The 21,342-nt window shown below is 51.8% G+C and overlaps 4 protein-coding genes across 4 annotated transcripts; 3 read left to right on the top strand and 1 right to left on the bottom strand.

Annotated features, from left to right (window-relative positions):
- Positions 1-1,954: 1,954 nt before the first annotated feature.
- Positions 1,955-7,299, top strand: CC1G_09837 (hypothetical protein; the record flags this gene model as incomplete). The annotated part of the gene is made up of 2 exons (XM_001837803.2): positions 1,955-2,592; positions 2,649-7,299. The coding sequence occupies 2 exons, from the start codon at positions 1,955-1,957 to the stop codon at positions 7,297-7,299; spliced, it is 5,289 nt and encodes a 1,762-aa protein (XP_001837855.2).
- Positions 7,300-8,238: 939 nt separating this feature from the next.
- On the top strand, positions 8,239-10,584 carry CC1G_09836 (general amidase; the record flags this gene model as incomplete). Its single annotated transcript, XM_001837802.1, has 12 exons — positions 8,239-8,568; positions 8,623-8,725; positions 8,774-8,830; positions 8,885-8,997; positions 9,051-9,150; positions 9,204-9,224; positions 9,275-9,296; positions 9,348-9,721; positions 9,790-9,836; positions 9,890-10,203; positions 10,260-10,402; positions 10,460-10,584. 12 exons carry the CDS (start codon positions 8,239-8,241, stop codon positions 10,582-10,584), a joined length of 1,749 nt encoding a protein of 582 aa, XP_001837854.1.
- Positions 10,585-10,978: 394 nt separating this feature from the next.
- CC1G_09835 (hypothetical protein) lies at positions 10,979-13,865 on the top strand (the record flags this gene model as incomplete). Its single annotated transcript, XM_001837801.2, has 8 exons — positions 10,979-11,051; positions 11,118-11,222; positions 11,269-11,387; positions 11,440-11,743; positions 11,988-12,088; positions 12,142-12,298; positions 12,349-12,512; positions 12,637-13,865. The coding sequence occupies 8 exons, from the start codon at positions 10,979-10,981 to the stop codon at positions 13,438-13,440; spliced, it is 1,827 nt and encodes a 608-aa protein (XP_001837853.2). The 3' UTR covers positions 13,441-13,865.
- A 1,133-nt stretch (positions 13,866-14,998) lies between these two features.
- CC1G_09834 (hypothetical protein) lies at positions 14,999-19,547 on the bottom strand (the record flags this gene model as incomplete). Its single annotated transcript, XM_001837800.2, has 14 exons — positions 14,999-15,494; positions 15,549-16,271; positions 16,329-16,421; positions 16,481-16,602; positions 16,691-16,886; positions 16,946-17,045; positions 17,099-17,157; positions 17,212-17,690; positions 17,750-17,941; positions 17,991-18,578; positions 18,639-18,808; positions 18,977-19,116; positions 19,269-19,355; positions 19,409-19,547. The coding sequence occupies 14 exons, from the start codon at positions 19,545-19,547 to the stop codon at positions 15,469-15,471; spliced, it is 3,114 nt and encodes a 1,037-aa protein (XP_001837852.2). The 3' UTR covers positions 14,999-15,468.
- Positions 19,548-21,342: the final 1,795 nt, after the last annotated feature.

Here is a 21,342-nt window from a genome sequence, read left to right as displayed (position 1 = left end):
CGTTGTTTCAGACTCATTGTTCCTGGGCTGAGGACACAGAGACATCGATGGGCTATCGAGGCTCGAGAGAGGAGATATGAGAGAGCTGAATTCTAGATTCCTAGCACGTCGAAGGATAAGTATCCAGGAGAAGTCTTGCATACAGCCGAAGCTAAAAATAGCCTGATAACGAGGGGGAACTCCACCCTTTGGTCATGAGAACTTTCGAAGGCGATTGCGGCATTTACAGACTGAGGCGCTTAAATAGCTTGAATACGATCGAGTACACCTTGGTAGCCATCTTTGAGTTCCAAACGCGGGATGAAAGGACATCGATACAGAATAATTTGTGATAAAGCGAATTGCTGAGGGTAGTAGAAAGAGAGGCGTGCAGAGATAGGGGACCCGGGCGAGAGGGATAGACAACCTACTGATACGCTATTTTGCTCGTCAACGGCTTCATCCCTTTGAATGGTGGTGGTAAGAGAGCCCGCGATCGTGGGACCTTTCGAACCTCGATGTTTGTTTCTTGCGCGCTCCCAACAATTTTCCAGTCGCCCACCACCACCCTGTGACTGGAACTGAAGTTTGGGTCAAGATTTCAACTCTGGTTTCTCTCGGGAAAGGTTATGAGTGCTTTCAAACACATTCGCGTCTTTTGGGAGGATAGAAAGGAACGGTAAGCGCCCATAATTACGTCCCAATGTCCTCGAGGTTTGCTATGTCAAAGTGTGTTGAACACGGCGCTCAACGATTCTCGAGTACGCTTCCTGCAGGTAGCCTCCCTTGTAGCCCTATGCGTCTTCTGGTGCATCCTTGGTGTCTGAATTTCAATCACATTCGCCGCGACTATCACGAGAACCAAACATTTTCTTCAAGGTTCTTGTCTATCCCGTGACTTTCGCGCCTATGCGCCTTTTTCTTTTGCACCATAGATTGTCGAGTGGGATATCCGGGTATGGAGCGCTGGCATTGGACTCCAGAAGCGCACATGGAGACAGTCGTTGAAGGAACCTTGAACTCCTGCACAAACGAATCATTCTGGCCGCTTCGCGATCTGTGCCTAACGCGGTTTTGGGTTTGGAAGCTACGATCATTCATAACGGCCAGGTCCCAGGAGGAGCAAAAAAGGTTAGCAATTGGTCAACATTTTGCCAGTCGTGATATCAGTGACTTTGACAGGCTGTCCACATCAGTGTACACACTGAGGAGCGCCTGTTAACCGGTTACGTGTCCTCGTTGTCCCTTCGAATTCGCATGGAGTCTCGTTACATTGTTGGACGTCTGCTGGGATGGCCAGTCACCAACTCGAGCCACGAAGCTCTCGTCGCGGCCTGTATAAGTGAAAAAGGAAGTCACCTTGTGGGTAATGGGGCGGTAGTTGTAGGCAAAGCTGATGGACCGCGATGTTCGCTCGCCGTAGTTCGGGATGACGCCGACCGCCATCCTTTCGTCCTGCACTATTGGCGACAGTGTCGACTTCTCATTCGAGTGGTCATCCAGCCTCTGGTCACATCCGGCATGTCTTGAAAGGATGAGGTTGCCAGGGAGGCATTTTCAATGCCAAAAAGGTCTCGACCAGGGCTTTTGGAATGCCTAAAAAGGCTAGACAGGTTCCGTTTCTGATGGGGAAACGGGGTTGGACCCTGAGTTGAGACGATGAGCCTTGGGAACTTTTGATATTGAGGGCTTCTGGCTTTTACGACATCCCTTCCTTTTGAAATGCGCCAGAACAGCGTCGACAGCACTCGACACTGAGCGGCGAGCACCACTTGCCCTGACTTGCGAGCACGTCGTTTGCTTTGGTGCTAGCTGTAACCGGTGCGTCTTCCATATCCGACGGTTTCTTGGGCCGGGATTAACCAAGTGACGCGACAGGTGCTCGGACGACTCGAGTTTGCAGTCGATGAAACTGAAGTACTGCCCGACTTGAAATTCAAAAGTTCAGCGAACTCTAGAATTTGGGCAAACCAAAATGCTGCTGGAGCTGATTCCACCGTCGCCAACATTGCCTTCATTCCGTTTGTTCATCGACTTTGCCGACTTTACCCATGGACACCCGAATCCGCTGGCCTGGTCGTCACAACTTTCGACACTTCTCCAACACGAACTCGACTTGCCTAGGTCGATGCATATGCTCGACAGGGCCGTTGGTCTAACCACACTCCTTGAATCCGTGCGCTTCGACTTGCGCAACAGCCGAAGCGGTGACAACGAGGGTCCAGGACTCACCCATGTGAGATGCGAATTTGTGGATGGTGGTGTCGTGGAGTGGACGGTCCCTCTTAGCGTCAACGGTTCGAACCCCGGCGACAGCCAACTACCTCCGTTTCTGAAGGTGCTGCACGGTATCCTGAAGGACATCCAGTCGATGCGTCTGGAGGAAGAACGATCCAAACTCGCTCTGCAGTACGAACAGCAAGCTCACCAGCGAAATGGCTCGGTCTCCCATTCCACATCATCATCTACCGTTGGCCCTAGCCTTGCGCGAAGATTCACCGTTAGTGTGATGCGTCAGTCCAACTCTATGTCCGCAATCTCCTCCGAAGCTTCGACTTCAAAATCCCACAAGCGCCAAAAGTCCTTCCTTCAAAGTATCCGTAATGCTGTCGGGTGAGTCGCACACTGCTTCATGTGACGGCAAACTCATCAAATCATGTTTCGTACAGTTCGATAGTTTCGCGAGATTCCGCTAGTTCCTCCAACGCTCGAACTGTGACGCCCACGCCGGCTCCTTCGGGCCCAGTGAACCCACTCTCCCTCCACTCTTTCAGCAGTATGGACGATCTCGCAAAACTCGGAGCTTTCTCTTCACCTGTTCATTCCCATCGATCACATCTGCCGCATAATTGGTTGGACCAACAAGACGAGTCCACCCTTACGTCGGCGGCTGTCCATCACGCCCGCGCCCAGTATTACCGTGAACGCGTACGAGCAGCTCTGGTGGATGCCTACCGTCGTTTTGTACTTGCGGGACTCGCTGTCGGAGGGTCATCCTCTGCTGCCTTCCTGACTTCTTCCGCTATTGAAGAGGTAGAAGCTGCAGATGATGATGATACATCCACTGTGTACTCGTCCTCATCAGAGGAATCCTCTGACACAGAAGTCGAAATGGACGTTGAAGAGCCTGTTGAAGAAGGTACCTCGACGGGACCCGTCACCTCGACACCTCCGCGAAGTGGTCGCAGACGCCGCCCGCCAACACCCTCAGTTTCTGGAACACAGGGAAGGTCAAGAGCCAATTCCGCTGCTACCACGTCTACCAACTCGTCTTCGAAGGATCCATACGCTCCTGGGAAGCGCGAGGCATACTCGTACTATACATGGGTATTGAAGAGTATGTTGAGAAGGACAGAGGAGGAGATGGAGGTTATCTTGAAGCGCTGTGAAGAGGAGCGGAGGCGGGAATTGGATGCAGAGCTGCTAGAAAAGGAGAGTCTGGAGCGGGAGCAAGAACGCCGTGCACAGGCTGCTGCAGACGACCACGACGAAGGAAGACGTGAGAAGACTCATTCCGCGAAGTCCCAAGGCACTCCCTCCCTCAAGAAGTCGCCTTCGAAATTGCTGAAAAGGCGTTCGGAGGGGAACTTGAAACACCTGGTCACCTCTGGAAGTTCAACCTCATCCAGGTTCAGTCTGGGTAACTTCATGTTGGGCGCGAAACGCAAGTCCAAGCAGCAAGGGTCGCGCTCTGAGCCGTCAAGTCCCAGTTCTCCTTCCCCCCGTCTCTCGCCAGTGTCGCCAGTATCTCCCGTCCAACCTGCGACCCCCATGTCAAGCCCTTCATCTCCGCGACGCCTCGTGCACTTTGCGCTTGTGGCGGATTCCGACGTGATGATGGGACACCAGGATGACATTCACGACGACAGTGGAAGGTTCAGCCCTACCACTATGGACGTGCCTAGTTCATTTTCAGATGACAGCGACCCTGACGAAGGCGAAGATCATGGCGAGCTGGATGAGGTGGACAGCGCTATCAGCACCGGGGACGGTCTCTCCTCCGGAGAACGGTCAGGTTCCAGGACAAGCACCTCCACGGCCACTACTTCGATTTCGGGCGACAGCGAGACTACGGAGACAGAGACCAGCGGTACAGTCGAGACCTGTGTGACTACTCCGTCCTCTTCCCCGCCTCTTTCCTGTGGGGAGAGTGACTCTGCGCATACGGATGTTTCGGCTGAAGACCACGAGATCCAGTATGGGTACGCTGTGACATGCGACGAGGCGGTGACCGTCAACGAGCACTCCGATATCTTGGGTGCTGTCCCACTGGTAGCACCCAGTACCGAGACCCTCAAAGCCCCCGAACCCGAACCTGAATGTTTCGTCGACCAAGAACAATACGCTGACATTCCTGAACCAATCTGCGCTTCCACATCCAACTCACCCAGCTCATCTTCCTCTTTCCCAACAACGCCGGAATCTCCGGTCTTCCGACCCTCTTCCTCGGATAGTCCGCCTCCCAAACCGACGAAACCTTTTATCCTTCCGCCCTCGTATACCAACTTATTGGATCTCACACACAAGCTCCGGTCATTATTGATTCATGCGACATTATCGACACAGGCTATCAAGGAGGAGGAACAAAGGATTATGGAGATGTTGGAGGTCAGAGGGCGACGAAGGGCGTGGAGTTGCGGTGCATTTCTGCGTGGTGTCCCTTCCAGGGCGAATCCAGCATCAGGAGAGTTGTCCAGGGAAGGGATGTTGCAGGAGATCATGGCTGGTGCTAAGGGCCGCGCGGACCAGAAAAAGAGGGAGTGGGAGATTCGAGTTAGGAAGGAGGAGAAAAGGAAACGGAGGGAGAGAAAGGGGATGAAAGTGGATGACGAGCAAGCCTCCGTGTCCTGGAACGATAGGGCACTTCCACCTCTCCCTCTCGTCGCACTCTCGACTCCTTTCCAGAGCTCTCCACTGGCATTAGTCATGTACACAGCCGAGGAGAAGGAAGAGAAGGAGGGACTAGTGTACGAGTGCCCAGTCAAGGAACAAACTGTCTTCTACCTCTTTCTGAACCCTGGGGTGCCAGCTCTCGGGGATCGCACGGAAGGCGTCATAATTGGTGGACCGGCCGATAGTTTGAAAAGGGGGAAGTTGAGCCTTGAGGCGATGGGGGTGAACATGTTAAGCGCGAGGGAGCAACGGATTCGGAGGAGTCAAGGGTATCAGGGCTACGAGGAGGGGGAAGATGGGAACGGAGGCTTTGTAGACTGTGGTGGAAACTTGGTGGATGAAGACGGGTTTGTGTATCGAGCTGAGGATATCACGGCGGGCCGCGGCGGGAGCGACGACTTCTTGTTCGATGAAGATGATGGAGATGATGGGATTGAATGGCAAACCAACTCGCAAGGGCATTACCCACCTCTATCGCCCACATCCATGGGCGACCTGATTCCACCACGACCACGTTCGATGCCGACGAGGAACCACCCGCCGCCTGCAAGACTGCTGCCTGTTAGCGAGGAGGATATAGATGAGGATGACCTGGAGGAGAGGTTCAAGGACGCTGAAGACGACGCCAGCTATCTCGGACTGTCACCTCGATCACCTGGCGCAGGTTCGTTGTACTCGGGCCATTCCCCATTACGCAGCGCCAGTGGAACCACAACCTCCAGCAGCACCATCACTGAGAGCGAGGACGAGGACGAATTTGTCTTCGACACCATGAGATCATCTATGGCGAATCGCAACCAGGACGATGACGACGAATTCTTTGCGGACATCACTCATATTACGCATATCGTCGACGATATTGAAGATGGATTGGGAAGGCGGGCGCAAGCGGAGGTCGTGCATGGTCAACGAAGGTTCAAGTTCAAACTGGGACAACCTGGTGGTGAAGAATCCGTGCATCATAGGCAGCGAGCGAAGGCAAACAAAGGTTTTTCGGCAGGCGAGGTGGGGTTTGGGTCAGAGAAGGATTCCGAGGAGGAAGCGACTGGTTCCCTTACGACTATGGATGGAGGCTTTGGGTCGAAGAGCGTGTCTGATTTCCCTTCAGATGACACTCCAAGGACGAAGAAGCCGCGGAACCATCGAAGGCAATGGCAAGCTCTCGCTCTCGATACCTTCGTCGAAACACCCATATACTCGTCGCCTATTTCCCCTATCAATGAGGAGGACGAAGAGGAGCAAGAGGTTGGCCTGGGGATGCGTATTTCCCTTGAAGCTGAAAGGCCAATGCCTACCGCAGCCTCTGGGTTGAAGTTGCAGCCCACATCCGGAAATGCGACGAACATGTTCAAGCGCTTATCCCCTGTCGCCGTCAACACGTTCAGTAACAATAACGCCCTGCCTCCATCGCCTGCCTTGTCCAGTCGTGACCTTCCTACGTCGACCTCGTCGCCTGCTGATTCGTATGACGATGTCATCGATATTGGCCAACACCCCTACGTCCCTTATGGGCGAATCGACATTGTCCCCGCTGGCTCCCTGTCGCAAGACAGCTTGCTTTGCCAGCCCATCCGATTCGCGCAGCTACCCGCAGGAGTCTCTCCGGAACCCAGCTTGCAGCCTTTGAAGCCGCAGTCAGTCAAATTGGTTATGAAACAAGTTGCTGCCGCTCCCCCACCCTCAGCCCCTTCATCCCTCGTGACGCCCTCTGCACCCCGTCTTAGGATTAGTGTTAAATCGAGGGAGTGTGAAAGGATTATTTCGCCCGATGTCCCTCGCAGTCCCAGCCCCACGTCCCCCCCGGCAAGCACATCGTCATCACCATCGCCTCCGCCACCACTTTCGCCCACACCTTCATCGGATGGATCTGTCACATCCCCATCGTCTACCGGACCGAACACCCCAAGCTCGTCCACGACCTCGCTCAGAGCACAGTCCTTCGGCCACCTTCAAAACTCCAAACCGATTGCCCACGACCAAGTCATCGATTGCACACGGGAAGGTATGGAAATCGACGGTGTCTGGGAAGCCGTTCCCGCTTTAATGAACGTTTCACCACCCATCGTTGGCCTTCCTTTCGATGACAACCTCCACACGATTGGGGTGGACGCGGATGGAGGGTCAGGCGAAGAGTTCACCCTCTCCATGGACGTCCGCCGTGAGCGCAAACGCCACCTCCACGGACATGGGATCATCAAGCAGAAGTTGGCGAGGCTCGACCAGGAGAGGCCCCTTGCGAAGGCCTTCTCGGCAACGCCAATTCCTCCTAAACCTTCGGCTCACCCGCCAGCGCCCACTGCGGGTGCAGTCCTTTTGCCTAACCCCGCTTCTGTGGTGAGAGGAACTACAACGACCAAATCCGCAATGCGCCGCAAGGGGATTGACCTGGCTTTTTTTGACCCTCCCTCCACTTCAACCGGACGCTGAAATTGCTCTTTGGTGGCTTAAGGTTCGTTTTCTGACTATTTCTCATTGTTGTTCCTATCTGACTGTCGTTATAGAACATCTCTCCTTTTCAACGTCTGAAACACTCTAGACCAAAACTAGGTCAATTCACCAGTCACAGGTGTGCTTAAGACCTGGACTCTATTCAAGTCGATGCACATTTTACTTTGCTCGCATTTTTGTTCGCCATTCTACTGTAGCCACCATAATTTTTTGAGCTTTTATTTTCGCATCATCGTGTTGACTGTATTGCTGCATCTAATTCCTTTCATCTTCAATTTCTGTTCGGCTTCATTGCATTGGCCCATCTCACATACACTTCTGTTTCATATCTTTATTTCTGCTCTCCTTTTGCTTTCGACGTCTGCTCTCTTATTTCACAGGATACCTATCACTCCCTCGTAATCGTGATCCACCTCACCCTACCCACGTTCCTTTCATTCTGGTACACACCACTTCACGATCCTTTTTCGCTCAACATTCACTTGTTTCACGCCGCATACCCACATTCAGCTACCGTATTCGACTTCTAACTCACTGGCTACCTTAGACTCCATTCCCTATACCCCTTCAGCGACCTCGAACGCTGCGCCTTTCTAGATGTATTTCTAGCAGATATTGTTTCTCTTTCAGGTCTTCATTTCTGTAGATCCATAATCATGACAGTCTTAGCACACTCTTTACAGTAAAGCTATGAAAAATTATAGCGTTTTGGCCCCTGTAGCAGACACCGTGGCACTCGGTCGTGGATTGGATGGCAAAGTATTCGGGTCTTTAGGGGCATTTGCCAAGAGAGGAACGACGGTTGCTTAATGGGGATGCGTACTCAGACGACGTCAGCCGTCGCAATCCCGCGGAGTCCGGAACGCACCTTATCCATAACCACACCACTTCGAAGTCGTCCGACTCTTTACTGAACTCATGTCCAACACCAACTCCTCAGACTCGACGCCCACATGGCGTACCAAAGTCGCCGAGAAACGAGCCCAGCGGCAGAAGCAGATCCCGACAGAATGGCTGATTGCCACCGACAAACTACCTCCCCCTGAACAGCGCAACGTCATGTCGTTCCCGGAGACCTGTGGACTTTTGACAAGCAAAGAAATTGAGATTACTACCATTGCGGAGAAGGAAGAGCGTCGAATGGGAGATGGTGCTCATGCGTTGTTGGACAAGATGAAGCGAGGGGAATGGTCTGCTGTGGAGGTTATGACTGCATTCACGAAGAGAGCCTTGGTTGCGCACCAGACTGTATGTTCTATCACCTGTACACCCGAGCTCTGAGAAGGCTAATGTTGGACTCAGACTAACTGTTTGACTGAGATTTTCATCGAGGAAGCGCTGAAGAAAGCCGAAAAGCTGGATGAGCACTTCAAAAAGACCGGAGAAGTCGTTGGCCCGTTGCATGGTGAGCGATGGAAGATGACAAAGTGATCTCTAACTGTTAGGATTGCAGGTCTTCCTGTATCCCTCAAAGACCAGATAAACGTGAAAGGGATTGAATCTACTATGGGTGAGTGTTCGTCGAGTTTGCGAACGGTCCATGACATTAACCATATGAATCAAGGCTACGTTTCCTGGATTGGTGACGTCGCCAAAAAGAATGCTGTCCTAGTCGATATCCTGGAGTCCCTTGGAGCCATACCCTTTGTCAAGACAAATGTACCTCAAACTCTCATGGTAGGCATGAACATGTACCTGTCAGGAGGCACTAATGGACTAAAGATGGTCAGTGGGCGGAGACGTTCAATTATGTCTTCGGAAGAACGGTCAATCCGTACAACCGAGAGTTGACAGCCGGAGGTTCATCCGGTGGAGAAGGCGCACTCATAGGTAAGTATACCTACATTGTACTCTCCAGGCAGTCTAACATGGCGTGATTCTAGCAATGCAAGGGAGTCCTCTCGGTATGTGACATTTCCCAGTGATAGTGATCGGCGATGACACGACGATTCAGGGGTTGGCTCGGATATTGGAGGGTTCGTGTCACCATTTCCGAGATAAGAAGTCTTGTGCTTACATCGCTACAGGTCTATCCGCATCCCCTCTGGCTATTGCGGAATCTATGGGTTAAGACCCTCATTTCACAGGATACCATATGGCAACTGCAGAAACTCGCTGGAAGGTCAGGAGTCCGTTCCATCTGTCCTTGGACCCATGGCACCGGGAATTTCAATGATCAAGCTATTCATGAAGACGGTTCTTTCCAAGCGACCCTGGATGATGGATCCACTGGTTATTCGAAAAGCGTGGAGCGAAGATGAATACAAGTTGAATGACCACGGAGGAGGCAAAAGATTGTGCTTCGGTATTCTTTGGGACGATGGGGTGATTATTCCTAATCCCCCGGTTACAAGAGGCTTGGAAGAGGTAAAAGCTGCCTTAGTCTCTGCAAGACACCAAGGTTGGTAGATTCTGAGCTCCTGTCCCGAAGGTATAATTTCAACACTAACGGTGCTTTCTCAACATTAGTCGTCGACTGGAAACCGATTAAGCACAAAGAAATCTTCAATGCAATTGTATGTTCTTTCCATGATGTCATCTGGCAGTCGCGATAAATTTGCTCGTACAGGCGAATATCTTTGCGGCTGGATGCGCAGAGGACTTCGAGATGACCTGTGCCATTGAGGATGAGCCACTCGTATCCAGCATGACGATCGAGGAGGAGCTCAAGGTGGAAACAGGGGAAGTCTCTCGACCGGAAGTTAAAGGTGTCTCTGCCTTCCAGCTCTGGCAGGTGCAGAAGAAGAGGCGGGATTTACGCCAGGAATACCTCGATTGGTGGCAATCAAGTCAAGAATGGGCTCAAACGGACACAGGACGACCTATTGACGCCATCATCTGCCCGGTCGCTCCTCACGTAGCGCCACTCCACGGGAAAACAGTGTAAGTTGGCCCTTGCGCATGTTCATACCACCGAAACCATCTAACGCTCGCACTAGATCTGACCATTATACCATGGTCTGGAACGCACTTGATTATCCGGGCCTCGTCATCCCTGTATCCAGAGTCGACCCTGTCAGGGATATTAAGGTCGAGCGATCCGAGCTTTTAGGCGACGATGATCGAGCCAACTACGAGGGTTGTCAGTACTTTGCTTTCGCTTTACTTCTTAAGATAGCTCTGACTTCGAGATTCATAGACGACCCTGAAGCTTTTAGGGATGCTCCAATTAGCATTCAGTTGATAGGGAGGACACTCGAAGAGGAGGCGTTGATTGGTATGGCAGAGATTGTCGATGCCGCGTTAAAGAAGGCGAGAGAGTGACTTGGATAGCACTATCAAGAGTCGATTTCTATTGGAGTACCCTGTTTGATAGATGTATGCCTCGAACAGCTCGGAACAACCGAATGATTTCTCCGCTTTTTCTGTACAGAAATGATTCATGAGGTCCATATCTTAGAGTACAACCTAGGGGGATAGCTGAGAAATTCAGACTTTGGGAACATGCCCGCGAAGGATTTCAATCCGCCGCGCGCGTTGGGGCCGGCGCTTATTGTATTTGGCTTTATTGTGCATGACCCTCCGATATCGGCGACCGCATGGTGGCAACCCAAGCCCCTGAAGGTAGAAATTGATCTCTTCCTCAACCTTAAAACAGCTCCACGAGCTCTTCTATGGGCGCCGCAACGAGGATATGGTCCACCAACAGTCTCTTTCGATGCCCTCGCTGGTCATGGAGGACCATCTAGGCATCGTGTACGTCGTGGAGACAGCTCAGCAGTTCTGGTCAGGTAGGTGTCCAGTTTATCTTACTTTATGAAGCAACGCTGAAAGCAGGCCGCCTTTAACGTGTTTAGAACTGGATGACATTATAAAAGGACTCAATGAGCTTGACGCACCAACATTGTCGCAACTGGATTCGACGCTGAGGCGATTTTTGACGCTCTGTGCGACATATCATGGTAGGCGCTTTCGTCGCTACCCTGGTTCCAAGCTAATCCACCGAAGAACAATACCTCCAGAGCCCATTGCAGCTGGAACACGCCTTTGAACTTCTACTGGACTCCGAGCTATTCCAGTTTCACTCGGAAAGGATGTGTGAGATCGTGGTGGAAGATGCTCTCAAGGTGTGCACGGTATCTCACCCGTGTTCTCCAGTTACTGACTATGCTCTTCAAGACGACCGACCCGCATACTCTCTTCATCCTTTACAATACGCTTTACTTCCATGGTCACCGCAGAGTCGAAGCCCTGAAGAATCACAAACGCTGGCAACCCATTATACCGCATTTGATGGATCACATCTTGGTCGAGATTGACCCGGATGTGGAGGACACATTCTTTGGCGCCGCTGGATCAAGAGGGTCGATAATCATCAGCGGCACTTCAGTCCCCGTCCCGATCGAGGTCAAGCTGAGGAGTTTGGGAATCAAACTGTTGTATGAGATATGCAAGGTGCAGAAGATGACCGCCGTGGATCTTAGTGAGTTGTCCTCCTTCCCCATGCAATCCCTTGTCCCCCCAAGCACGGCCAATATATCCTCTTCCACGTGCTCGGACCCATACCATCTTGATTCCATGCCCCTCCTCCCGCTCTTGGCACGACCTTCTCGGGAGTCTCTAGGCGATGGCTATGGCGCAATCCTCCGCTTCAGCATACACGCCCAATTTCGCAGCTCCTTTCGATGACACAGCTTTCCATTGCTGTAACTGACATGCATCTTCAGAGATTTTCGACGACTCCTTCATAGACTATCTGTTCGAGCTCGTGGAGCAAACCAAGTACATGCAAGATGATGCCTTCAACTACTCTGTGATCAAACTAATTGTGCGTTGTTTCTGTGCATGAGTTTGATTTCATCTCGTCTAATTCGGAAACAGGTTGCTCTCAACGAGCAGTTCATGGTGGCGGGACTCGGAAGCGACTCTCAGAAGGCGCCGGACGAATCCAACAACCGCATCATTCGTATCCTCGTTCGACGGTTTGGGAACAGCCACACATTTGGTGAAAACTTAATTTTCATGCTGAATCGAGCAAGTATGTGCTTTCACCTTTTACCGAGTTCAAATCATTTTAACCCAGACTAGAACATACCCCCGAGGACCTTTGCATGCAACTCCTGATCCTCAAACTTCTTTACGTTCTCTTCACGACAAAAAGCTTGGCGGAGTATTTCTACACAAATGATCTCTGCGTTTTGGTAGACGTATTTCTGCGAGAGCTTTCCAACCTTGATGAAAGTAACGAATCGGTGAGTAGCTTGTTCAAAAAATCTGGGCGTGGTAACTGACCTCTAGGTACAGCTACGCCACACATACCTTCGCGTTCTTCACCCCTTATTAACGAAAACACAACTGCGGACAACACCTTATAAGCGACCTCACATTATGTCGTTGCTGGAGTCCTTGATTGCAAATGAGAACATCCGAGATATCAACCCAACTACCAAACGTCTTGTCGAACGCTGTCTTTCTGGTGAATGGTGCGTTCAACTCAAGGCGTCTCGTCCTCCCCCCTCGAATCCGCCCGGGAGCCCGAGCAGTGATTCTGGCTCAATGTTCGGTCGCCCATCCCACATTTCGCTTGCCACCGCAAAGAACCTAGAAGTGACCACCGACAAATTCAAGAACATGAAATTCAGCAAGAGCGTGGAGAACTTGGGTCTGAGACCCGAAGCTTCACGACCACCTCCCATTCCTCGTTCCCCTCTTGACCAAGTCAGACATCCCAACAATGCAAGTTCGGTCAGCTTGTCAGCTGTGCCCGTCGCTTCATCAACATCATCTGCGGCTAAAACCTCCCCGCCTGTTCCCCAACGAAGAAACACCGCATCCTCTTCCTACAGTAACGACGCTCGCTCCCAGTACTCCGAGTCCGGTTCGTCTTCCTCAAGTGGATCTCTCGCCGACTCAATCGCAGCCTCGACTGTCCGCTCTGTTCCTTCGATGCACCACAAAAATGCCAGCCATCCTTCACTAGCCTCCTCGCTGCCCAGGTCCTCCACCCTGAATGGAGATCCTGGTACCCATCAGCGTACGACGAGGCGACCACCCCCGGCTCCGCCTAAGCGACGCAAGCCCCCAGCGATTCCGACAACCAACGGCGTCACGATGTACCCCATCAAATCCTCTGAGCCGAGCCCTTTATCAAACGTTATGAAGGCACCGTCGGGGTCCTAGATCTTTTGTCCCGCGTATGCTTTGCGTCCAAGGAGGATCCGATCCTGGTTTTTGTTTGCACTTGTCCTTGACGAACGATGCTTCGATGTTAGCCTTCCCTATCGCATTCTAATACCGCTGATTCCTTCCCCATTCCTCCCTAAACGATTCTTCACTCACTCTCGCAGTTCTTAGTATACATACAGCACAGATTCTTCTCGACGCCACACTTCCATCTTGTCATCGGACAGAACGATCATATCTTGTGTATCCATACCATTATACCAGATTTCTTTGGCTTCGCTCTTGGTTCATGGGACTCTTCACGCTTGCACTTTCGCATACGTTTCGCATTCTTACCCTATAGTCCACTCGCAGCGGCAGCAGCCGCGGCCCGTATCCCGCACCCTTTCCCCGACAATTCATGATTCCCGGATCTACCTCCACCGTCGGTACCGTCAACCAAACTCTTGGAAACTTCGCCCTTCTAAAAGCCTCAAATTCTTTCATCACAGTTCCCAAAAACGTGGTCTCTCGTGGTCATACCCCTTCTCGCCTCTCGTCACTTCTGTTCTGATTTCGCCGGCCTTAACTCCTTTGGACCTTCCCTTTCTTTCTTCCTCGAATTTCTTGGTCTATTCACCGCCAGGCTTAGCGTCCCCGCTGGTATGTCACGAGGCCCTCGTATTGAATGTGGCAGCTCGACTATGATCTTCGATGCATGTCCGAGTGAAGCACTGTCCTTCTCAAAACCCCGGAGCCGCACCCAGTCCAATTCAATCCTCTTAAATCAAGAAGCTCACTCGTCCACTTGTGTGCTTAACACATCCACCGCATCGATAATCTGTCAGGCTCTCCTTCGAATGGGATCTTCTTGGGTCAGAAGCTTGTCGAGAGCCATTTTGTCGCCGCCATTTACACATCGTCAAAAGCGAGAGAGGGCGGATTGTCCACACACAAGTCAGGATGTGCCCCGAGGTTGTTGCTCAGTCGATATGCTCCTTTGGTTCATTTCTTCTCATTCACTCCATTTTCTAAATTTTCTGAGAAGACTTTCCATCGAGTTGGAGGGGGCCCGGTGGACTCCGTGGTGTGGGCATGTCGGGGGACACGAGGTCCCATGGGAGGATTAGGGCTGAGCGTGACACTGGGTATGACGACTGAGCACTGTTTCCTCAGAGTCATTTCTGGGTCGCTATCACCAAGACCATCTTCATCGGTGCACTGAACCGAATGCTCCAAGGCCATGCCTGTCCACAGTTGGTGGCGCGGGCTTCGTGCGCTTCTCGATTTGCCTCAACTTCTCATTATACCGGGCCGCGAGCCATACATGGTAAGATGGGAACCCGTTTCGAGACCTTCGGCTGGTCAGTGAGTGCAAGGCCACCTGGTCAGTGGTCTTCACCTGGTCCCGAGTTCTTCAGCTGACCACTTTCGGATATTTCTCAAGACATCCTGAGGGCTTCTCGATTCCGAAATCCGACTCGCGTGCGCTAAGGTGCATGAATTAGGAAATGGGGAGAACCAAGTTCAACCAACCAAGCCATCCTCGAATTCCAAATCGAGCCCTCCGAATCATGTTAAAAAGCCCATTCCGGGGTATTCATTACGGTGCCAACGCGGGCGGAGTATTCTATGGGGATCGATTATGCTAGGGGGAAGCAGTATGTACGTTTTTTGAGAAACAAGAAATCAAGGATAACCTGGATCGTAAATGAAGTAGAATAAGTGTGAATTTGGAATACCGCTACATCGAATAGTAAGTGAAGGGGAATCGTGCAGAAAGAACTGACTACTAGGCAAGGAATATGCGTGATTGATCATCAATGAGAGGGAGAAGGAATGGCCATTGGACACAGGAGAGCGGATAGCAATTGACTTTTCGATCAAGACCAAACGGGAAAGCTAAGCGATACATCAAACATTTAGTGCCGAATAAATATCGAGAGTAGGAGCAGAAGCGAAGATGAAGCAACATTGTCCCAGAGAAAATGAATAAGATGAAAGGAATATCGTGAAGACCTTTTTTAGCTTCACTTGCAAGATAGCTTAGCGATCCGGAAATGGCTGGGTATCTGGAAAGAAATGATCGTCACGAGGTCATCCACGGCGATATGAATGAGACTCACTATAGAGGTTATAGTGTTCCTGCATATACATATGTGGGCTCAGCGGCTGATGGGAAGTGGAATTGGGTTGGTCTGAGAGTCCCGTGTATGCCTGTCCGAGTTGAGGAAAAGTCGAATAGTCGTTCCAATACTGTGGGTATCGGTTGGATGACGCCTGTCCGTTTTGGTCTCCATGAGACTGAACACGAGTGGATGATGGTACGTGTGCTCGATCGTCACCAAATCCGGTGCTGTACAGCTGTGGAAGGACTGAGGTAGACAGCGGGGCATTATTGTTGAAGGAATGATGTGAATGGAAATCCTCGGAATGCCATCGGTAGTTTGCTGTGGGAGAGGGGGCGCTCAAAGGACTGAGGACCGACGCAGGATTATGCGACTGATGGTTAGTGGACGGAGTGTGGGGAGCAAAAGAGGCGGTTGTGGGGTAGATATAGTTAGTTCCAAGACTATGGGGGCGGGTCGAGGGTGGGTCATCGGCAGGAGGGTTGAAGTATCTGCCATTGAGATGAGCGGTGTCGTCCAGCGGCTGAGGTGCAGCACGCTTCGGACGTGCAGAACCTTGTGGTTGAGCTACGATCTCAGACCCCTGGAGATTGACTTTGGCACCACGAAGAAGCTCAAGCGCACGAGCTGCACTTGGCCAGACAGTCTCAATCATCTCGAGTGCATCCATGCATTTCTTAAGTCCGAGAGGGGCTTGAGGATCAGAAGGGTGGGTCGTGACTAGAAAAAGAAGGGTTCTGACACTGTAATCTTCCGAGATGGATCGTGAAAACGTACGGGTAGTGATATGCATGATGCTGGCGGTGAAGAGGTAGTAGCAGAGGAACACGGAGCATCGGTTTAGCGGATATTTCTCTGCGTAGGCAGTGACTGGGTGAAGAAAAAATAAAAACTCGGATCGCAGAGGATGGGGACAAGCGAAGACTCACTAATTGAGGTGATATGATTCGCCGCACCCGCACAGAGCTCGTAGCTCTTTGTGGCGATGTTGAGAGCCTCAGGATCCTCGGAACCGTCTCCCTTTTGCTTTGCATTGTACACTGGGCGGATACTAAGCCCGAGAGTCAGCATCGGATAGAGGTCGGATTTAGAAGAAATGGTATGCTCACAAAGGTCGGTGGAGCAGCAGCACTGCGCACCAGTATTGCATATGGAGTGTAAGGATGTGTGGTAATGGTGTTTGTTTGTTCGTCGCAGTGGAATCATAGCGGAGATGCTCCGGAAGCTCCAGATACCATTTATCGAGTATGCCTTCCAAAACCAGAGCCTCTGCGTGGCGACTTGAGACTGGTCTCACAGCATAGATGGCCTGGACGATGGTACTCAGAATACCGGCTGACAGAATTGAATCAAGATCAGGGTTGGGGAGGAGACCATATTCCAACCTAACTCACATAGAATGGAGGAGGCGTTGAAGCACGAGATTCTGTGGCAAGGGATGGGATTAGGGTTTTCTTGCGGAATTCTGACTGGCCAGTCCTCCATTTCCTCGGGCTACGAGAAATTAGCACGCTGGGTCAGACAGACTAATGCGGCAAAAAACTCACATCATCCTCGCTGGGCAAAGGTGTGTCAAAATCGCGCTCGAAGATCATCAAAGGCCTGCCTGAGTCGAAAGTCAACACCGGTCATTCAGAAACATAGTAAGAGCCCAACGTACCGATATACGTGGAGACGTATTTGTCCATGATAACGCAGCCATACCAGATGCGCTTGCGCTCCTGGAGCTCCCACTCATTGAACAGTCGGCCACCGAGGACAACCCTTGCCCAACCATCAGCGCTTCGGTGCATTCCGAGATCCTGGGCCATCCGAATCGCCATCCCGATATAGGTCCAAGCCTGTGCCATAGCTCCAATACCAACTTCTCGGTAGCCCATGAGAAGCAAAGCCTGACATGTGGACGGACGGGAGCTTGAATAGACCTTGTCAAGGATGAGCTTGGCCTTGTCCAGATACTCGTCCCCAGCCGACCACATCAGGGATGGATCTGGAGGAAGGGGTGTCGTCTCGTCGTAGCGTGCAGCGAGCGAGAACATTGTCAAGAGCAGTAAAGTCGGTACCCGCTGACGACGGCGATGAGAGAGAGCTCCCTCAGAATTTTCCGAATCAGAAAGGGTAATGGAAGAATTTTGGTGGCTGAATGCAAGTTAGTTAGTGTTTAGAGACATGGGAATCCATTTGGTAAGATGACATACCCCTTTCTGTGCGCCTCGAAGAAGGCTCGTTTGTGAATGACTGGGAAGGCGGAGTGAATGAAGCGGAAGTAGAGATTGAGGAGACGCTCTTGAACTGCCTCGCTGGGGAGGTATGAAGCAAGCGCCTCTTCTTCAAGTGTTGCGGAGGAGTTAGGAGCTGCAAGGGGCCAAACCCTTGCTTTAGGGAAACGCCTGTTTTCGACGGTGAGAAATCGCCAAAGACAGCAAATGAAACACGTACCAAATGCCACCTTCGTTACGGCCATCCACACGCTCCTTGTCGTTGAGGATGTGAAGACCACTGGCCTTGCCGTGATATCGCACCTGCTCGTCTTCATTCAGACTGAGCTGGCCCACGGCACCCGCCAACTCGTCTTCACTGTCAGAGCTGAGGCTGTCGACACTTGAGCTTCTCCGGTCACCAACAATGGGATTCACGGGACTCAACGAAGAGTATGTGTGAGAGTACCCACGGCCTCGTCTCCTAACGGAGTTTGGGCCAAGAACGAGGGAAGCAGCAGATGCGTTGGCTGATGAAGGATAGGGTAACCCGTTGGACGAGAATTCATGCTCGCCTATCCTTCTCCTTTGACGCCGACCAGGTGATTGATTGTCGTCGCTAGACTGCGTCTCTGTGGATGCTGGGCGGTTGGGGTCAATCCGCAGCAATGGCGATTTGACTTTGGATCCACTGGCGCTCGCGCTTGCTTCCTTCTGCTCTTCGGTAGGCTTGGCGCTGTCGTTCTCAGAGTCCATGGAAACTACTGTCTCGACGCCCGCCGCAGAGTCGAGCATCGCGACGACGCGATCTTGCCATTCGTTGGATGGACTGTCAATGTGATGATTAATGATTGGCGAATTGCTCAAAGAAAGGATATACACGACTTACTGCGTTGAAGTCAGGTCAATCTTTCCTGTCCCATCTGGAGTGGCTGATTCCGAGCCGGAATTTCCGCCTGGACGAGCTTTGGTACCAGCTGGATTACCGTCTCGCTTTCGGCCTTTGACGCCATAGGGCGAATTATCGACACGGTTGATAATTTCCCGACCGAGTGGATCCTAGAATAGACATGTTAAACTATTTTCCCGCGAAAATCCCCCGCAGCCACGAGAGAAGACAAAGAAGTTGGTTAAAGTAAACCGGGGTTAGATCACGCTAGCATGGTCCTCGTGTAGCGTTCCAAACGAGTCCACGAATATATCCGAAGAAAGGTGACGACAACGTACCTTTGCCATGTCCTCGAGAAGAGACCGAGCGCGAGGGTCCTTTGTCGCCAACATTATGCCGACGAGAGCTTCGGTCTGGTGAAGGCGGGCCTCGATAGCGTCAATGTATCCTTTGGGCGGGCCGCGTTTCCGCGACGGGCCTAGGAAGGTGCAGGCTGTCGAGGTTGGTCAGTCGACGTCCACACAGCGAGGAACAGGAAACAGTAGGGGTGGCGGTACAACCCTGGCGATGTGATGTAGGTCGCTCGAGCGACCCCAGGGCCACTGGGGAAGATAGATGACGAGAACTCACGAGTTCCAAGAAGAATACAGCTCTTGCAAGGCTCGTTGGGACCAGACCGCTCGCATTTACACTTGGATTTACGACATTGGTCGCAGGCTAAAGGCGATTGTGAATACAAAGTCCAGAGGACTGAGTTCCAAGCTGCACACCTTTACTGCTCCTCCGCCTAACCGTCTTATCATTGCCTTGGCCACTCCCAGCGCCATCTCCAAAGTTGACGCCGTGTCCGGGATCTCCTACAATCTCGGCGAGGTCGGAAGCGTTATCGTATTCGTCGCTGTAGGACATAGCGGGGCGAATGTATTCCTGGTCGTTGTGGTATTGCCTGTCTAAGTGTCGGTGGGCAAGACTGACACCGTCGTGGCGGTGAGGGGGCGGCAGATGATGGGAGACCACAGAATTTGGCCAAGAGTGGTCGGAATCGAAGTTATAACGGTGTCTTGCAGAGTCCGAGCCAAAGCGATAAACAGGGTGAGGGATAAGACAAGAAGGGGATTCGGAGGGATTACGAGACTGGGCGACAGAGCCGTGAGAGACGATTGGCTGAGGAGGATTGAACTTGAACTGGAAATGTTGCAGCGAAGGTGGACCCGGAGACAAATCGGGTGAAGAAGAAGCCTCTGTCTTCACTGGCACCTGATGATGCCCATTAAGGTCGATAAAATAGGGAACGTGAGGGTTCGCTATCACTCCCATGGCCATCGTATGCGACGTCCTCGACGATTGCAAGCGGACAGTTCGGGCCAGGTAATGGATGTCGAGGAACGGGGATGTTGCAACATTACTTGGTCCACCCACTCCCCGTATTTGTTGTGATCGACGCCCGGCGGATGAAAGATAACGAAAATAATTATTTCCTCATTTCTTCGCTTCATTTCTTGTCATTTTCCATAAAAAAAGTAGCTTTCCACATCCCAACATAGGCGTCATTCCCTTTTCGAGTACGCCATGCTTGCCAAAACACCCGGACGACATGGCGGCAATTGCCTTGGTTCACCGTTCCAGCCAACCACGTCCCTCCATCGCGTTGCGCACAGCCACCACGCGTGCTCCTCCGATGTCCGAGGAAGCCTTTGAAAAAATGCTTGCAAACCTTGCTCCAAGGCCGAAGACTAGGACTTAGCAAAATGGACGACAGCCTCGACATATGGCTCCCCATGCTACCTTTTCTCTCGGGGCTCCATACCCCTCTAAATCTCGATGTTTCTCCAACAATTCAGGGACGCCTTCGAGCTAATTTCGGACTCATTCCCTATGCCAGTTCGCCGTGAAGCGCCCTACTGAATATGCTCTACCATTGGACCATCGAAGATCAATCACACTCGCTTAGGCTCTCACACTCTGCCATCCTAACCTCGAAAAGGAGCGCGTTTTCAGACTAGCCCTTGGGTGCTCCGCTCCAATTCTTGGTGTCCTCTTCGGTGACCTTTTGAATGACCTCACCGGAGCAAAGCGAGCTCTTCAGTGGGCTTTTTCTCCAAGTTTCTTCAAGTTATGCGGCTTTGCGTCGGGTATCCGCCGCCACCTCCGTCATTTTAAGCCTACGAAACGTCAAGAAGACGCCCATTAGAACGTGGCAAGACAGCCTAATAACGCGTTCTTCGGTTTGGTAAGGGTCCCATCACATCAGCAGTCAGGGTTCGCGAAAGTCAAATCAGGACAGGCCCAAGGTACGCTAGCCTTTTGAGGCAGTTTCCCCTTGTTGGATCATCACTTTGTTATCGTCTTTAGCGAGTCATACACACCCACTGACTGTGCATTTTACTCCAAAGGCTTCTAATGCTCCCTCTGAAGGGTGTCAGACCATGTGTTCCCACATGAACCAAACGTTATGACATTCACTTGTACTTTCTGCAATGAACTTCTTATGTTTTCGACATAGGCGCCCTGGTTTTACGAACATCACGCGGTGGTCGGGCTACGCCTGACTGATGTCTGAGCCTCAGAGGGAAACCCTGTATGTAACTCTCTCATTCATTTTCGCAGTTCCCCGCAAGGGTCCCGTCCAACTTAACTTGACAGACCGTGTCGCCTGGACCCTCATCCCCGCTTGCAACCTTCCCAATTTAAAATTCTTGGAACT

This window comes from Coprinopsis cinerea (genome assembly GCF_000182895.1).
Source record: "Coprinopsis cinerea okayama7#130 chromosome 6 map unlocalized cont3.6, whole genome shotgun sequence".
Taxonomy (NCBI): Eukaryota; Fungi; Basidiomycota; class Agaricomycetes; order Agaricales; family Psathyrellaceae; genus Coprinopsis; species Coprinopsis cinerea.
The sequence above is the reverse complement of the archived record's forward strand: the minus strand, read 5'-3'. Positions and strand labels throughout refer to the sequence as shown.